The sequence below is a fragment of the Hemiscyllium ocellatum genome, chromosome 7 (genome assembly GCF_020745735.1).
Source record: "Hemiscyllium ocellatum isolate sHemOce1 chromosome 7, sHemOce1.pat.X.cur, whole genome shotgun sequence".
Lineage (NCBI taxonomy): Eukaryota > Metazoa > Chordata > Chondrichthyes > Orectolobiformes > Hemiscylliidae > Hemiscyllium > Hemiscyllium ocellatum.
The window spans coordinates 26,686,421-26,705,988 of NC_083407.1; the positions used below are offsets into that span (position 1 = coordinate 26,686,421).

Consider the following 19,568-nt stretch of genomic DNA (forward strand, 5'->3'; position numbering starts at 1 on the left):
TAACCTAGTAATCAGCAAAAACAAAATGATGTTTATTAGCAATGATGTTTTAACTTCTATATTACAGTTTATTTCAAGTTTGGGTTAGGGCAAGTATGTGAAATTTCCAGATTATTTGTCCAAATATTTTCACCACTGTCGTCCTGTTGAAGTTGATGCTAAATAACAGTAGCCAAGAATCTTGTCAAGAGCATATTTGTCATTATTATGGTTTCTCTGAATAAACTATATTGTTAATTTATTTCATCATAGTGAAAAAATATGTGCAGAAGCTAATGAATCTGGAACTATCCCAAACAGCTGTTTTCTCAATTGACGATCTCAATTGTCGGAAACCATAACTTGGACATATTGAAAAGAACTAACATTTGACTGATGTTCAAAAACTCACATCTATTGCATTGAAACAATGCAGTAACTTTGTATTTTTGTTACGGTCGAAATAATAAATGCTTAGTGAAGAATAATAAACATGGTGATTACTTTGTATTTTTGCTACAGCTCAGTGAGAATACAGATTTCCCTGTAAAATTCCCAAAGCAACAAGTTGCTAGTCTTGTGTTTTCGTCCAAGTATTTGATGGTCATTGAAATTCTGCCTTTCTCCAGTGGGATGACATTAAAATGGAGGGCACATTTTCTGAAAAATGCCTTTGTGATTGCATTTTAGACTAATGTAACACAGTTTTAATACAGAATTGAGGAGAAACTTTTTTGCTCAAACATTGACAATATTTGGAATTTTTGCTCCAGAGTGTCATAGAATGCTCAGTCATTTAAAGATTTTCGAGGGAGGAAAGACAGGACGTCAAGGGATATGGGACTAGATGGAAAGTTCGAGATCAGTCATGATCTTGATGAATGGTGGAGGAGGCTCAAAGGCATCCATTACCAATATCTACTACTGAAGCAGTCTATGCCCAAATACAAGAGGATTTGAATTTAAAAGCAGTGATGTGCTGCTGAGACTTTATAAAGCTCTAGTTAGGCCCCATTTAGAATACTGTGTCCAAGTTTGGGCCCCACACCTCAGGAAGGACATAGAGGCACTGGAACATCTCCAGCAGAGATTCACACAGATGATCCTTGGAATGGCAAGCCTGACATATTGGCTGAGGATCCTGAGATTGTATTCATTAGAGTTTAGAAGGTTGAGGGGAGATCTTATAGAAACTTACAAGATAATGCATGTTTTAGAAAGGGTGGATGCTGGGAAGTTGTTTCCATTAGGCGGGAGACTAGGACTTGTGGGCATAGCCTTAAAATTAGAGGGAGTCAATTTAGAACAGAAATGAGGAGACAATGAAGACCACTTCTTCAGCCAGAGTGGTGGGTTGGTGGAATTCATTGCCACGGAGCGCAGTGGAGGCCAGGAAGTTGGGTGTCTTCAAGGCAGAGATTCATAAATTCTTGACCTTGCAAGGAATTAAGGGCTATGGAGAGAGTGCGGGTAAGTGGAATTGAAACACCCATCAGCCATGATTAAATGGCGGAGTGGACTCGATGTGCCAAATGGCCTTGCTTCCACTTTTATGTAGCAATGAGAGAATCTAACCACATCACTGCTTGACATTAAATGATATCACCAATGCTGAAAACCCCACTATCTGAGGATTACAATTGACCAAAAACTGAACTGGACTGGTTATAATACTCCTTACTGGCCTGAATGAGTGCAGCTCCAGTAATGCTCAAGAGGTTTGACATCACCCAACTCAATGTAGCCCATTTAATTGGTACCATTATCTACAAACATTCAGTCCCTCCACCACTGATGCTCAGTAGCAGTAGCATATACCATCTGCAGGATGCAGTGCAGAAATTTTCCAAGTCTCCTTAGCATGTGGGATGACAAAGGCAGCAGATACGTTAGAACACCATCACCTGCAATTTCGTTTCCAAACCATTCATCATCCAGACTTGAAAAATATATTGTTCCTTCAGTATTGCTGGGTCAAAATCCTGGAATACCCTCTCTAACTGTGTGGATGTACCAATATCTAATGGACTGCCGTAGTTCAAGTAGGCAGCTCACCACTATCTTTTCAAGGGCAATTCCTTGAGGGAAATTAATGCTGGTCTAACCAGTAATGTTGATATCCTGAGACTAAATTTTAAAAAAAACTAGTGTCCTTGTGACAATAGGCTTATAAACTAGCTGCTACTTAGGCTATCAGAACCAAGTAATATGATCATGACCTGAATATGCAGCCAATGAAATGGCATTATCCAGGTATCATGTTGGATAATAGAGGCGCTCCAACAATGAAGTAGTCGTGCAGTTATATCAGCAATCAAGAAATTTAAATCCAAGTCTTTTGTTACAAATTCACTTTTGGTTGCACTGTAGACATCTAATGTTCAGTTGGTATGCTGGGATGAAGACAAAATTGTTTTTTTTGCTTTCCTTGGTTCTTGGGAAAAGACTTCCGTTCATATCTGCTGAATGACTGGAAGCATTTCATGCCCAATTATATGTTGTTTATTGTGCATGGAGAAACTATGCCTGTTGTGCAGGCATACTGACCATGAAGAAACCCATGTCTTGGACTGCTTGTTACATTATGAAATGCATGATAATCTGTAGGCCATTAAATTGGAATCACTAATAGAACCTGATGGGATAGGCTCCACCTGAATCATGCTGGGATCATAATCCTGCCAAATCAACAACTTTGCTGTGGAAAGGGCTTAAAACTAAAGTGTGGGCGAGCGGGTTCGCAGGAGAGGTTAAAGTTTCCATAGGTGAGGCGACGAACTCAAGGTCTAGTCCATTTGTCGGCATTTGGCCCATAACACGAAAGCCTTCCTACTTGAAAGTGTATGGAAAAATAGGGTTGAGTCATTCAGAGGAGGTCATGCCTGACAAATTTGTGAGAATTCTTTGATGTGGTTGCAAGCATGTTAGACAAAGATGATCCAGTAGATTTGATCTATTTCGACATCCAGCTAGGCCTTTGCAAGGTACTGCGCAGTAGGCTGCTAAATAAGAACCCATGATGTTAGAGGCAAGGTCCTGGCATGGATAGAGCTGTGGCTGACTGACAGAAGGCAGAGAGTAGGAATAAAGGGATCTTTTTCTTTGGGATGGCAGCCAGTGACTGAAGTTCCATAGAGGTCAGTGTTGGGACCGCAAATATTCATGTTACCCATTAATGATCTGGACGAAAGAACTGAAAGTATTGTTGCTAAGTTTACAGATTACCTGTCCCTCCATCTTTCTTCATGTTATGTTGAAGAGGCGGGGAAGCTGTAGAAGCATAGAATCCAGTGATAGCACAGAATCCCTCCAGTGTGTCAGCAGGCCATTCAGCCCAACAAGTCCACACCGACTGTCCAAAGAGCATCCTACCCAGACTCTTCCCTCCCCTCTCCCCTCCGACCTATCCCTGTAACCCTGCATTCCCCATGCTAACCCATCTAGCCTGCATGTCCTGGACACTGTGGGCAATTTAGCATTGCCAGCCCATCCAATCTGCGCATCTTTGGACTGTGGGAGGAAATCCATGCAGACAAGGGGACAATGTGCAAACTCCACACAAACATTTGCCTGAGGCTGGAATCGAGCCCAGGTCCCTGGTGCTGTGAATGCTAACCACTGAGCCACCATGTTGTGATGGATTTGGGCAGGTTAGGAGAGTGGACAAAGAAGTAGCTGATGAAATACAATGTGGGAAAGTTTGAGGTTATGCAGTTTGTTACGAAGAATAGAGGCATAGGCTAATGGAAAGACTTTGGAAATCTGAAGCGCAAAGGGATTTGGAAGTCCTAATTTAGGATTCTCTTAAGGTTAACATGCAGGTTCGGTTGGCAGGGTTAAGAAGGCGTATGCGATGTTAGCATTCATTTTGAGACAACTAGAATACGAGAGCAGGGATCTATTGCTCCGGTCAAACCGTATTTCCAATATTACGAGCAATAGATCTAAGAGAGGATGTGTTGGCATTGGAAAGGGTCCAGAGGAGTTTTACAAGAATGGTCCTGGGGCTTGATGGCTTGCCCTATAAGGAGTAGTTGAAGACTTTTGGTCTGTACTCGATGGCGTTTAGAAGGATTGGTGGGGGGTGGGGAGGGAAGGAGTCTCATTGAAACTTGCAGAATTCTGAGAGGCCTCGATAGAGTGGATGAGGAAAAGATGTTTCCATTAGAAGAAACTAGTACCTAAGGGCACAGCCTCCGTGAAGGCACGACCCTTTAGACCTGAGACAAGATGAATCTGTGGAACTCATAGCCTCCACAACCCTCTGTGGCAATGTCACTGTGTTTAAGACAGCGATAGATATAGATAGATGGGGAGAAGGCAGGGCAGTGAGGTTGAGAAACTTGTTAGTCATGATTAAAATGGTGGAGCAGATTTGATGCCTAATTCTGCTCCCATATCTTATAGTCTTATTAAAAAGACTTGCTGTGGGTCATAATAAAAGGCTATTAGTTTAGACAACTTTTAAATTTGCATTTGAATGGATTCTTGTAAGGTTTTTATATATATTCTATATGGTAAGAATTCCAGGAGCCTTGGACTCTTTTTATGTTGATGTTTGTTTGGAATGTCAACTGTCAATACATATATAATGGAATACCATTTATTAAGATTAATTCCACAGACTTTGTAGCACCTAACATGATGAATATACTGAGGACAGAGATTGGCTATGGAAAAAGACTCAAAATTCCTTCTATGGGCCCACCAAAAGGGGCTATAAGCACTGAGACAAACTGAAAATGGGGCAGTGGAGTCAGGAGATTTACTTGTGTACCACTCTCAAAGTCCAAGTGCTCGGTGTACAAATCCTTCTTTGATATTCCTAACTGGAACACTCCAATCAGAGTATGTGTGCCTTTTTAACAAATGTTGGTTAACACTTACCACATGTATATACTTAACAGTTCTAAGAAGTTGTTATGACACTAGAAAAGATGTTATCTCTGTTGGTTATGTCATGTTTGAGAGCTTGTGAAACTGGGAACAGATTTACTGTTGCAGGTAAAGGATGCATGTCGTGTATTTACTAATTCTTTTCTCTTATTATGTTTTAAATGTGACAGGTTAGAATTCATCTTCATTGAAAGTACTCATAAATTTATTACAAAAATTAACAGAAACTAACTGATTAGAAATTGTTAATCACCAAGAGATTTGGTATTTAAAATGCCTGATTTTCTTCAGAACTTCTCTAAACAATGGTAGTGATTCCTGTGTATCTTGCCTTAATCTTTCTGTGCTTTATGCCTTGGCCTTTACAGTGGCTGCTATGAACAAGAAATCTGAGCCAATGTAAGTGAAATACTTATTCAGCAGAATATGTCCAAAATAAATGTTGTTTCTCTCCAGTATATTTCAGTACAGTGATTTAAATCTGGGGCACATTATTATTTTGTTTTCAAACTACCTTAAATGCAGCAATTATGGTGAAGTTTTACCATAGTAATTCTTTGGTGACTGTTAAGTGTCAATGTTGGCAGGGAGGCTATGTGAAGACGTTGTTTCTTAATGCAATTAACAAGACTCCACTCTTTTGCATCATTTGTATCTCAATTCACTGGGATAATGCACTGGAAATTGAGCCCCACTATTCCTGAGTTTCAAATGAAACTTTGATGAAATCACTGAATTGCCTCATTACTTAAGTTAAAAGAATATGAGCCTCAAAGTTTCAAATAACGAGAAAATAACTATTACAATCAAACCACTTTTAACCAATGGCATGAAAGAAACAGAATTGCTAACATAAATTTAACTTGCCTTTTTCCTTTTTGAAAAATCTGCTGTAAAATACACACACAGACAGACACACGAAGAGACAAGGCAAGGATACTCATAGTGAGAGAAAAAAAATAGAGAAACAGCTTAATAGCACCAATCAGACTGTGACTTGATGAGTTTTCTTTCTTTTTCTTTTGTTTCCTATTAGTACTTAGCTAGTAAGACATGGTTGGTTGTACACCACTGCTATCTTTCTTTTACTAGAGAATTTTGCCTCCTTCCATGTCTCCTTTCATTTCAATTTGAAGACAGAGCTGTTTGGTGAAATGGTGGGAACAGTTACCAGGAGATTTTCTGTTACCTCTCCGCATAGGACACAGAAGGGTGCTTTTTCTTTGCAGGCTAGAATTTTTTCCTATTTTCCACAAGATTGGTTCCTGGATAAGTGGCTACAATCATATGGTTTTTACAATGCTGAGCATGCATCAACTGGTAAATTGAAAAAATCGATCAAAGGCCTGTCTCTGAGCAAAACTATTCTGAAAACATGCAGAGAGTCAGACTACATTCCCTGTAACTTGCAGGTCTGTGGCCATGTTGCAGGCGAATAAGGCATGTTCCATGATCATCTGAGGATCCCACCAGTACCAAGCGCAGACCTTCCAAAGCTTCAATCGGTATTTGGTACTCATGCTGCCAATTCTGTGAAATGGTCTCATTGAGTAACAAAGTAGACTTGAAGGATTGAATGGCCCACTTCTCTGATGTCTTGTGGTTTTAAAGCAGCATGTTGTGTTTTAGAGTTTTATTATGATGAATAAGGATGTAATTTGCTATGGGTTGATTCTGCTTTGGGAAGGAGCTTCTTGTCTTGATGCAAACAGCCTTTCTCAATATTTGCATCTGTAATAAAAAGAACATATGAAAGGTACATTGTGTAATATACAAGTTAACCTAGCTGCCTATCAAGATACAGTTCACTCTATTTTGCATTTTTAAAGTATTGTTACTTTTCCTGATGAGTCTCTTACCTGATATTGATAACCTTCACTACTATATTCTGATACTTATTAATGTTGTTCTGCACTTTTCCTCAAAATACATCATTGCCTTTATGTATATAAAAGATGTGATGGTTTTTACAAAGACTTGTTAAGATTATCTATGTCAGCTGTAGAGTAAAGCGCTCTAGTCTGTCTGAGAACTTGTTTCCCACTAGTTTGGAAGCTCAAAATTCCTCAATTTAGTGACAGTGTTGAATTGTTGTTAGTTTTATAATGATGGATGTCCTGTACAGGAAACTACCTTTGCAGGAAAGTGAAACTTTGTGTTTTAAATTTTCAGCTGTATTTAACACAACCTACTGTGTTAACCTAATGTGAAATAGGTTGTCAAAAGCACAGTTTCTCAATTTTCCATCCTTTTATTTGTCTCTGTATTCCTTTGGTTCAGATTAATTAGTTAACCATTATTATGGGAAATAGATACTATCCATAGTGGAAATAGTAAAAGCCAAAATTAGCCAAGGACAAGATGGAGTTGCATGGATTTAAATGCAGTGTCAGGCTTGCACTGGAATTTGACTTTGACCTGCTCTCTTTTCTTCCTCATCCTCATTCTAGTTTCCTTGGGTAGAAGGATATCCATATGATGAGGCTGTGCAACTATATAATGCATACCACCAAAAGTAAATACTGAACACTGTAGTCTCTCTTTAAATTTTAACAGTTGGCATTCTAAGTAGAAGTTTTGTCAGATTTAAATCTGACTAAAGACATTTTTAACAATTATTTGACGATCTTTAGTGAATAATTGTTCACAATTTGTTAGTGCTGATAATCACTTAGACAATTTTTGGTTCTATTCTTCATTCCATGTGTGTTCAGATCTTTGTTTGTGTACTGTGACAAATCTCATTGATTTTGATAAATCTGTGTTTACAGTGTCAATGCTATATAATGTGTGGAAGGTGAATCATGACAATTTATTTTTCGACAGTGAATGCAGACACAATTAACTTCTCTACCATTAATCCCCATGTTCTTATTTTAAGCTGAGAGACCATAGGAGTTTACCTGATTTTTGAATTTATTCAATCTCCATTTACCAATGAAAAGTTATCAAAACAAAGTGAAAACTATTTGTACTTGTACCTGCTGTTTTAAGGAGACCTTATTTTAAACTAAATAATGATTACTGATTTTACAGTTCATTAATGGTGCCAAGGAAATCTGCTATGCACTCCGCTCAGAAGGTTACTGGGCAGACTTCATTGATCCATCTTCAGGCCTTGCAGTAGGTATCCTTCAACCACTGTTTAACTGATTCCTTTTTTGGGCTGCTTGGTGATGAATGTTTTAATTTTAATAATTTCTTTCTTATAATTTTTAAACTAGATTTTTTTTTGTGTTTTATTGTTGTGGTTCATTTGAATGAGTTTCTAGCTTTCTGATGAGAGTTTGTTCTTGTAACACAGATTTAAATTTTATTGCTTTTATCACCTAAATATTTTAACCTGAGGTTTGAAAGGGCTGAGCAATTTTTTTTGTTGTTGAAAGGCAAAATGCTACCTGTTGTAATGGCTTGCTAGTATGATAAGAGTTAGTTAGTGCAACCAAAGAGGTTTTTAAATAGCGAGAAATTACCAGAATGGAAGAGCAGTATGCAACACATGATGAATAAATTGTACAGAGATGTTGCTAAAATGATCAGAAGAACAGCCATGATGCCATTATTCTTTGTACAGAAATGAATCAATTTTGCATGACAATAGAATTCGCTGCGTCATAGTAAGAAATGGGCTGGATTTTAATTCTGCAAGGGAAACAGTTTCCGAGGTTGGTGTGTTGACAATGTGATCTCACCTAGCCTGCCTACATGTCAACATGTAACTGCCCATGATGCAGTTCTTGCACTTCGGTGGAGATGATGACAGCTATTCATCTGCCCATAGTGCAGAACTAATCAGACTAATAAAAATGCCATTTCTGTGCATTCTACTTACCATCTACAGGCTTCACTCCATTTTGTATTTTGCAAGCCAAAGGCAAATCCAGCAAAGCAGCCCAGCATAGATTGCAGATCATTCTGTGAAGCTGGTTGGCCACTGCCAATTGATGGCTTGGCACTCATGGGTACTTTTTTATATTTTGAAATATTTTAATCTTCAGGGGCTCCTACACTCTGAGGAATCCTCACACCTCGGATTGGGAGCACCAACGTTTTCCAGTTGGGTTGCTGGCTGTCCAGAGTCTGCAATTCTCCAGCTCCAGAGCTGTCATACCTCAAGTGAACTGGGCTTCCAGATACAGTCTGTCCATTGCTTTCAGGATCCTGTCACAGTCACTTCCAAGTAGCCAGTGTTGCAGCAAGATTGTAATAATAGAAATAAAATTCTCACTGACGTTATTTCTAAAGCTAACATGACAGTCACTCTCATGTACTGTCATTTTGAAAGCTCTATTCATCCAAGAGTAAATGTATAAGTTAGACATTGATTCATGATTTTAGATGACAATTACATTTTTATTTCCTATCAGCCTCTGCTCATTTCTCATTGCTTTAGAATCTTGCTCTTAAGTTGCTTGACAGGCCCTCCAATTTCCATGACCAGTATAACCTCATTGTCTCTGTGTTCTTAAAGGAAACACAAATATTCCTACTCAAGCATCTTTCACCATAACCAGAAAAAAATTGTCATTTGCCATGATTCATAACCCTGGGCATGGGGTTCATATCTGGGCCTGGGATGGCTCATGAAGGGTAGGCGTGACGACTCCCTGAAGTCTGAAAATATCTTGCTACCTCCAAATCATGATAGTATCTGACCTTGTGAATGAAAGGTGAATTATCACATCAAATAGGATGCTTGCATGATTTTAGGTAACCAATTTGGTGCAGTCTCTTATGTTAAATATTGCCCAAGTTTTGTGATTGAATTAAGATTGATGTTGCCCTGTTAGACGTTTATATATACCAAACTTGCATCCATAATTTGAAAATCTTTAAGAAATCAATTATATTGGCATTTTGAGCAACAGCAGTTTTGCTTATTAAATATTATCTTGCTTAAATCCAGTATCTTTTTCGAATAATTGCAGTTATAACTTATTAAATTTCTTGCAGTACTTTGGACCATACACAAACAACACTCTGTTTGAAACAGATGAGCGCTATCGACATCTCGGTTTCCGGATTGAAGATCTTGGTTGTTGTAAAGTTATTCAGCACAAGATTTGGGGAACACATGTATTTGTTGGCAGTCTTTTCACAAATGCACCTACAGATTGCTTAGTAATGAAGAAACTACAAGGGAACACCCCACTTTGATTGCTGTCACCATTTTATTATTAAAAAGAAGCTAAAAGACTGGTGAGGAAGCTCCATTTTATAGATGTATTCTGGTGGTTTATGTAAATGTAGTTTAAGAAGAAGGCTGTAAGATGCTGAACATATCAGTGATATTTATTTTAGTTCACTTCAAATGATATTGTAAAAGACTGATCATGAAAAATGATCCTGGAATTTGTGCATGTGTTTTCTATGTAATGGAACTGTCACTTAAGAAATCTACATCAGTGATGCTTCTAAGAGTATTTCAGAACCGTTTACTGATGACATTTGGCTCGTGTAGCATGGTTTGTTCCAATTCCAGTGAGACAGTCTATCTCAACTTAGCAAGTAATAAATTAAATTTCCTAAAACTCAGGAGTGTGGGTACGATTAATTCTTTCCAATTTTACTCAAGTATCACTTTCAAAGGAAAGGAATGCCAGCATTTGTATCGTGCCTTTGAAGACATCAGCATGTCGTAAAGCACTTTACAGCCAATTGAGTATGAAGGGAATACAGCCACCAGTAATAATGTGGGAATGCAGCAGAAAAGTAGTACCACATACAGCAATGTGATGATAACCAGTTGAATGATTTTGGTGATGCTGGTTGAGTGTTAAGTATTAGCCAGGGAGGCCTACCAAGCTCATCTTCAGATTAGCGATTAGCAGTGCTGCCTCAGTGCCAGGGACCCACATTCTATTCCAAACTTGGAAAACTGCCTGTGTGGAGTCTGTCCATTCTCCCAGTGTCTGCGTGAGTTTCTGCCGGGTGCTCTGGTTTCCTCCCACAGATCAAAGATGTGCAGATTTAGTTAGACTGGCCTTGCTAAGTTGCCAGTAGTGTTCAAGGATGTGCAGCTAGGTGGGTTAACCAAGGGAATTGTACGATTATAGGGATTGACTGGGGGGGGGGGGATGTCTGGGTGAGATGCTCTTCGGAGGGTTGGTGTGGACCTATTGGTCCAAATGGCCTGTTTCCACACTGCAGATTCTAAACATTATATAAATGACTCCGATCCTTTTACCTCCACCTGATGGCAGAGGGGACCTCAATTTAACATCTTCAACAGTAGCTCCTCCAACAGTGTAGCATACTCTGAGTCGTAATGGAGTGAAGGTATTGACTTCATAGCTGCACAAATGAAATAATTACTGTAGAATGGTGCGAAGTGCTGAAAATATACCAATTTGTTGAGGCAGTCATTCTTGTAGATTGAGGTCAAGGCAAGGTGGCGAGTGAACATTAGTACAAAGACAGCAGCAGTGCAAGAGTAGAATGCAAAGCAATAAGTGAAGCCCAGTACATCTACCATACTCTGAACAGTTTGAGTTTCAAAACATATAATTTGTTAATGATAATGGATTATAGATTTTCAAACTTTATTGCGTTGAAGTTGTTTTGGCTCATAAGTGAATTTCTGTTTTAAAAATGTCTTTCCCTATCCATTTAAAATGAAACTTCCTTTTTTTACTTTGAAATAGAAACCAGACAAAGAATATATGGGCTGAAATTGTGTCACAGGCATGATTTTCTTTTTAGAAAGCAAGGTACTGAGCTGAATTTTTCAGGGTCCTGCTATGTGCAGAAATATCTGAGACATTAAAGAAGTTGTCCCTCAGGCTACATTTCACCTGGACAACTGTTTTTCTTACCTTGGTTTTACTTGCTGACAGGTAACAATCTATTTGACCATTTGTTACCTTCATCTATAGAGTGGAGGGTGCAAGTAGAAGGAAGCACTGATTTGAATTTTTGATTACATCTAGTGAAATTGAAGAGTATTTGTGATATACCTACAGTGAGTAAATTATTACTGACACTGTTTTTAATAAAACAATTCAGTTTTAGAAATCAAACTTGCATCAAATACATTCAATGTTGTCGGTTGCTTTTCAAACATACCAATGAGTATGATTTTAATTAGGCATCTTTGTTGTAGTCTACAATTTTTGAGCCATGGCTGACATTCCAGAGCTAAAGTGTACAATTAGTTATATGAAAATAAGACCATAAGAAATAGGAGCGGAAGTAAAGCCATTCGGCCCATCGAGTCTACTCCACCATTCAATCATGGCTGGGCATTTCAATGCCAGTTACCCGCACTCTCCTCTTATCCCTTAAATTCTTCACCTCGCAAGGAATTATCATTCTTTGTCTTGAAGACATTTAACGTCCTGGCCTCCACTGCTCCGTGGCAATGAATTCCAGCGGCCCACCACTCTCTGGCTGAATAAATGTCTCCTCATTTCAATTCTAAATTGACCCTATCTAATTCTAAAGCTGTGCCCACGGATCTTCGTATCCACGCCTTTTGGAAACAATTTCCCAGCATCCACTCTTTCTAAGCCATGCATTAAGTTTTAAGTTTCTGTTAGATCTCCCTTCAATCTTCTAAATTCTATGATCCTTAGTTGTTCATCGTATATTAGGTCTACTGTTCCAGGGATCATCCGTGTGAATCTCTGCTGGACACGCTCCAGTGCCAGTATGTCCTTCCAGAGGTGTGGGCCCAAAACTAGACACAGTATTCCAAATGGAGCCTAACCAAAGCTTTATAAAATCTCAGTAGCAGATCACTGCTTTCAAATTCCAACTCTTCTTGCAAAAATATGTCAAGACCATAAAAATACTGAAAATTACACAGCATCTCAACAACTGATAAAGGAAAATGCAATTTTTTTCTTTTCAAATTTCAACAAACGTTAAACCTGATTAATATCCACTGGTGCAATCATAAAATTCAAATGCTAGCACATTCTTTCATTTTTATTATGCATTATAGACACTTTGGCTGAAAACCTAAACATTGGGAGAAAGTTTGTACTTTGATCAGTAATGCTTTCCCACTCCAATTATATTATAATGCATGATTGCAGGACTAAGAAACAAACCTGACAGATGACTATCATATATCCTGAACAACTGCCAGAGTTGTTCATTCTAAAGCAGTATTTCTAAGCACTTGGAAAAATTACTAGCCAAAATACATCTTTTGTGCTCCTTGTCAATGTTTTTAATTAACTAAATATTTTTAATTGTGCATTGTTTTTGGACATTTCTCTCATATGTAGTTGTGATAAATGAATGGTGCTTAGTAAATAATTAATGAATCTGCATTCTCTTGTGACTTACCTACTAGCAAACTTAAGATGATATGACCAGTAATTTTTTTTTGTACAACATACTGATGTATTTGCAAAGGAGAGTTTAGAAACTTATTTCAATACTGCAGCTAGTGTAGAGCACCTACAACCAGATTGTGCCAGTAGGAATAAAGCATGAAATTTAATTTGTGTGGTAGAATATAACAACAGGTTTACATTGTAATTTTGCTGTTAATTCATCCTGTGTGTTATACTGACTTGTATTTGCCTAACCAACATGTCAATATAACAACATGGGTTCAGGACAACTGTGTTACACCAACTTAAGAATTGGAACCCAGATGAGAAAATGATATGTATTAGTGTTTTCTGTTCCTTCTGGAACCTAAATGTTGTTTTAATCAAATAAAGTGAAGTATTTTGTGTGGAAGAGTAAAAAAAACCTTGCTAAATCCGTAGCTGAGATACTGAGCTGAGATCTGCTCCCAGGAGGACCAGTTCCAATACCGAACAACCCAGATGGCCTCCTTCTTCAAAGACTGCAATTCTCCCCCAGACGTGATCGACAATGCTCTCCATCGCATCTCCTCCACTTCCCACTCCTCCGCCCTTGAGCCCCACCCCTCCAATCGCCACCAGGACAGAACCCCACTGGTCCTCACCTACCACCCCACCAACCTCCATATACATCATATCATCCGTCGTCATTTTCGCCACCTCCAAACGGACCCCACCACCAGTGAAATATTTCCCTCCCTTCCCCTATCAGCGTTCCGAAAAGACCACTCCCTCCGTGACTCCCCCGTGAGGTCCACACCCCCCACCAACCCAACCTCAACCTCCACTCCCGGTACCTTCCCCTGCAACCGCAAGAATGCAAAACTTGCGCCCACACCTCCTCCCCCCCCCCCCCCCCACCTTACTTCCCTTCAAGGCCCTACGGGATCCTTCCATATCCACCACAAATTCACCTGCACCTCCACACACACCATTTACTGCCTCCCCTAAAGGGGGGAGACTGGCAGAATGTTTCAGAGAACACCTCTAGGACACCCGGACCAACCAACCCAACCATCCTGTGGCTCAACACTTCAACTCCCCCTCCCACTCCACCAAGGACATGCAGGTTCTTTGACTCCTCCATCACCAGACCATAGCAAAACGATGCTGGAGGAAGAGTGCCTCATCTTCAGCCTAGGAACCCTCCAGCCACAAGGGATGAACTCATTTCTCCAGTTTCCTCATTTCCTCTCCCTCCGCCTTGTCTCAGTCCCAACCCTCGAACTCAGCACCACGTTCCTAACCTGCAATCTTCTTCCTGACCTCTCCGTCCCCATCTCCACTCCGGCCTATCACCCTCACCTTAACCTCCTTCCACCTATCGCACTTCCAACGCCCCTCCCCCAAGTCTCTCCTCCTTACCTTTTATTTTAGCCTGCTTGGCACACTCTCCTCATTTTTGAAGAAAGGGTCATGCCCGAAACGTCGATCCTCCTGCTCCTTGGATGCTGCCTGACCTGCTGCACTTTTCCAGCAGCACATTTTCAGCTCATACTGAGTTTAGTCTTATAGAATGTAGAACATTCCAGTGCAGTACAGGCCCTTTGACCCTTGATGTTGTGCCAACCTGTGGAACCAATCTGAAGGCCATCTAACCTACACTCTTCCATTTTTGTCCATATGCCTATCCATTTACTATTTAAATGCCCATAACATTGGCGAGTCTACTACTGTTGTGGGCAGGGCATTCCAACCCCTACTACTCTGAGTAAATAAACTACCTCTGACATATGTCCTATATCTAAAACCCCTCAATTTAAAGCTATGTCCCCTCATGCTAGCCATAGCCATCTGAGGAAAAAGGCTCTCACTGTTCAACCTATCTAACTTTCTGATTATCTTATATGTCTCAATTAAAACACCTCTTAACCTAATTCTCTCTTTTTAAAAAAAACAGCCTCAAGTCCCTCAGCCTTTCCTCGTAAGACCTTCCCTCCATACCTGGCAGCATCCTCGTAAATCTCCTCTGAATCCTTTTCAAAACTTGCACATTCTTCCTGTAATGCAGAGACCAGAACTGTACGCAATACTCCAAGTGTGGTAGCACCAGAGTTTTGTACAGCTGCAGCATTATTTCATGTTTCTGAAACTCAATCCCTCTACCAATAAAAGCTAACACTCTGCATGCCTTCTTCACAACCCTATCAACCTGGAAGGCAACTTTCAAGGATCGATGTACCTGGATGCCAAGATCTCTCTGCTCATCTTCACTATCAAGAATTTTACCATTAGCCCAGTATTCTGTATTCCTGTTACTCTTTCCGAAGTGAATCACCTCACACTTTTCCGCATTAAACTCCATTTGCCACCTCTCAGCCCAGCTCCATAGCTTATCCATGTCTCTCTGTAACCTACAATATCCTTCGTCACTATCCACACCTCTATCAACTTTTGTGTCATCTGCAAATTTACCAACCCATCCTTCTATGCCCTCATCCAGATCATTTATAAAAATGACAAATAACAGTGGACCCAAAACAGATCCTTATAGTCTCCCCACTAGTCACTGAACTCCAGGATGAATATTTATCAAAATCCTTACTGAAATTCATATATGCCACATCAACTGCTTTACCCTCCTCCACCTGTTTGATCACCTTCTCAAAGAACTCACAAACATTTGTGAGGCATGACCTACCCTTCACAAAACCTTGTTGACTATCCCTAATCTACTTATTCCTTTCTAGATGATTATAAATCCCATTTCTTATAACCTTTTCCAACACTTTAACCACAACCGAAGTATGGTTCACAGGTCTATAATTTCCAGGGTTGTCTCCACTCCCCTTCTTGAACATGGGAACAACATTTGCCATCCTCTAGTCTTCTGACACTATTCCTGTATGCAATAACAACATAAAAATCGAAGCCAAAGGCTCGGCAATCTCCTCCCTGGCTTCCCAGATAAATCTACAATAAATTCCATCTGTCCCAGTGGACATATCTATTTTAAAACTTTCCAGAATTGCTAGCACCTCCTCCTCAAGCACATCAATCTTATCTAGTCTAGTACCCTGTATCTCTGTATTCTCCTTGACTACATTGTCTTTTTCTAGTGTGAATACTGACAAAAAGTATTCGTTTAGCACTTCCCCAATCTCCTCTGACTCCATACACAACTTCCCACTACTATGCTTGGTTGGACTTATCATACTGCCGAATGTTTCAGAGAACAACTCTGGGACACCCGCACCTATCAACTGCATCGCCCTGTGGCTGAACACTTCAACTCCCCCTCCCACTCCGTCAAGAACATGCAGGCCCTGGGTCTCCTCCGCCACCAAACCATTACCACCCAACACTTGGAGGAAGATCACCTCATATTTTGCTTTGAGACCCTGCAAGCATGTGGGATAAATGTGGATTTCAACAGTTTCCTTATTTCCACCACCCCCCCCCTCAAATATTATCCCAGTCCCAAGCCTCCAACTTGGCACTGCCCTCCTGACCTGTCCATTACCTTTCCCATCCATCTGCTCCACCCTCCTCTCCGACCTATCACCTTCTCCCTCACCTCCATCTACTTATCACATTCTCAGCTACCTTTCCCTCCCAACCTCACCCCCCCCACCCCCTCCCATTTATCTCTCGGCCCACAAACCTCATTCCTCAAGAAGGGCTTATGCCCGAAACATCAATTCTCCTGCTCCTCAGGTGCTGCCTGACCTGCTCTGCTTTTCCAGCACCACACTCTCGACTCTGATCTCCAGCATCTGTAGTCCTTATTTTCTCTTAATCGTACTCTCGTCATTCTTTTATTCATGAAATATAAAACCTTGGGGTTTTCCTTGATCCCAACCACCAATGTCTTCTCATGTCCCCTCCTGGCTCTTCTTAGCTGTCGTTTTTTAGTCTTTGCTGGCTAGTGTTTAACTCTGAAGCACCCTAACCGAGCCATCATATCTCATCTTTACATAAGCCTTCTTCTTCCTTTTGACAAGGTTAGGCCATTGTTGGAATATTGCATGCAGTTCTGGTCTCCTTCCTATCGGAAAGATGTTGTGAAACTTGAAAGGGTTCAGAAAAGATTTACAAGGATGTTGCCAGGGTTGGAGGATTTGAGCTACAAGGAGAGGCTGAACAGGCTGGGACTGTTTTCTCTGGAGCGTCAGAGGTTGAGGGGTGACTTTATAGAGGTTTACAAAATTATGAGGGACATAGATAGGATAAATAGACGAAGTCTTTTCCCTTGGATCGGGCAGTCCGGAACTAGAGGGCAGTAGATTTAGGGTGAGAGGGGAAAGATATAAAAGAGACCTAAGGGGCAACTTTTCACGCAGAGGGTGGTACGTGTATGGAATGAGCTGCCAGTGGATGTGGTGGAGGCTGGTACAATTGCAACATTTAAAGAGGCATTTGGATGGGTATATGAATAGGAAGGGTTTGGAGGGATATGGGCCGGGTGTTGGCAGGTGGGACTAGATTGGATTGGGATATCTGGTCAGCGTGGACAGGTTGGACCGAAGTGTCTATTTCCATGCTGTACATCTCTATGACTCTATGACAAGAGATTCAACTTCCTTAGTAAACCATGTGTCCTGCACTTGACAACTTCCTCCCTGCCTAACAGGTACATACTTATCAAGGACCCGCAGTACCAATACACATTTCAATTATGCCCATTTCTGCAGTTTCCTTCCTCATCCTGTGTATCCCAAATCTTGCCTAATTGCATCATAATTGCCTTTCCCCAGCTATAACCATGCACTGTGGTATATATACCTATCCTTTTCCATCACTACCGTAAATATAACCGAATTGTGGTCGCAATCACCAAAGTGATTTACCTTCAAACCTAACACTTGGCCAAATTCATTACCCAGCACCAGATCTGATGCGGCCTTGCCCCTTGTTGGCTGGTCTACATTCTGTGTCAGGAAACCCTCCTGCACACATTGGACAAAAACTGACCCATTTAAAGTACTTAAACTGTAGTATTCCCAGTCAATATTTGGAAAGTTAAAGTTCCCTGTAACAACTGCCCTGTTACCCTCGCTCCTATTGAGGATCATCTATACTATCCTATTCGCTACACCTTTGCAACTTTTTGGAGGCCTATAGAAAACTCTCAACAGGTAACCTCTCCTTTCCTGTTTGTAATCTCAGCCCATACTACCTCAGTAGACAAGTCCTCAAATATCCTTTCTGCAACTGTAATACTGTCCTTGACTAACAGTGCCATCTTTTATCATTTTCTCTGTTCTTACTGAAACATCTAAATCCCAGAACCTGCAGTAACCATTTCTGTCTCTGCTCTACCTATGTCTCTGAAATGGCCACAACATTGAAATCCCTGGTACCAACCTATGCTGCAAATTCACCTACCTTATTCTGGATGCTCCAGGCATTGAAACAGACACACGTTGGCTCCATGCTATAGGGTGTGCTGTGGCGCTAGTGATAAAATTGTCAGATTCACTGCAATATACTTGGTATTAAAAATAAATTTCCAAAATAGAGTCTTGCAGAGAAAATTATGGAGTTGATAGCGCTACATTAACATTTATGAATAAAATGGGACAAGCTAGAGAATTGTTGAGGGTTCTTGAATGAGGGCATAATGACAATATTAAAAATTAGAGATTGAGGAGGACGCAGCAGAGGAACCAAACACTCTTGCATTGTTGAAGCTGCAGTTATTCCAGACTTGCATTCCATTACTTAAAAACCGAAAGAATTGCAAATGCTGGAAATCAGAAGCAAAACGAAAAATTTCTGGAAAATCTCAGCTCGTCTGGTAACATCTGTGGAGAGAAAGCAAAGTTAACCTTTCCGGTCCAGTGACCCTTTGGAATTGTTGGTAGCGAGGAAAAAGTTGTTTTTATGCAGAAAATGGAGAGGAGGTTAAGCAGTAAATGATAGTTGGAGATCAAGCCTAAAGAGAGGGCAGAACAGTTGGACAGACAAAGGATTGGATAATGGTCAGCCTAAGAGAATGAATGGCTGCTAATAGAGACTATTATTGGCTATCAATGGGTAGTGTCTAATAACAGACCATGTTATAACAAGGCCTGGTCTGTTAGGGCTTGGGTAAGGATATGGCAAAAGGTGCCTTAAGCCTGAAATCGTTGAACTCAATATTGAGTCCAGAATGCTGTGGAGTACCTAAGCGGAAAATGACGTGCTGTACTTGTAACTTGCGCTGAGCTTCACTGGAGCATTGCAGCAAACCTGAGATAGAGATGGTGGCAGGGAACATAATGGTGAATTGACGTGGCAGACAACTGAAAGCTCAAGGTCTTTTTTTCCTATACAGACAGAAAGGAGGTATTCTATGAAGTGGTCACCTAGTTTACGCTTTGTTTCCCCAATGTGGAGGAGTCCATGTTGCGAGCAGCGAACGCAGTAGACTAGATTGAGTGAAGT

General features: G+C 40.4%; 1 protein-coding gene across 3 annotated transcripts in view; it reads left to right on the plus strand.

Annotated features, from left to right (window-relative positions):
• Positions 1 to 11,894, plus strand: part of mmadhcb (metabolism of cobalamin associated Db) — a 33,351-nt gene extending 21,457 nt beyond the window's left edge. For all 3 annotated transcript variants that reach the window (XM_060827088.1, XM_060827089.1, XM_060827090.1), the window contains 2 exons: positions 7,912 to 7,998; positions 9,829 to 11,894. In XM_060827088.1, the coding sequence (XP_060683071.1) occupies positions 7,912 to 7,998; positions 9,829 to 10,032 (291 nt within the window). In that variant the 3' untranslated portion in view covers positions 10,033 to 11,894. The remainder of the gene's footprint in view (positions 1 to 7,911; positions 7,999 to 9,828) is intronic.
• Positions 11,895 to 19,568: the final 7,674 nt, after the last annotated feature.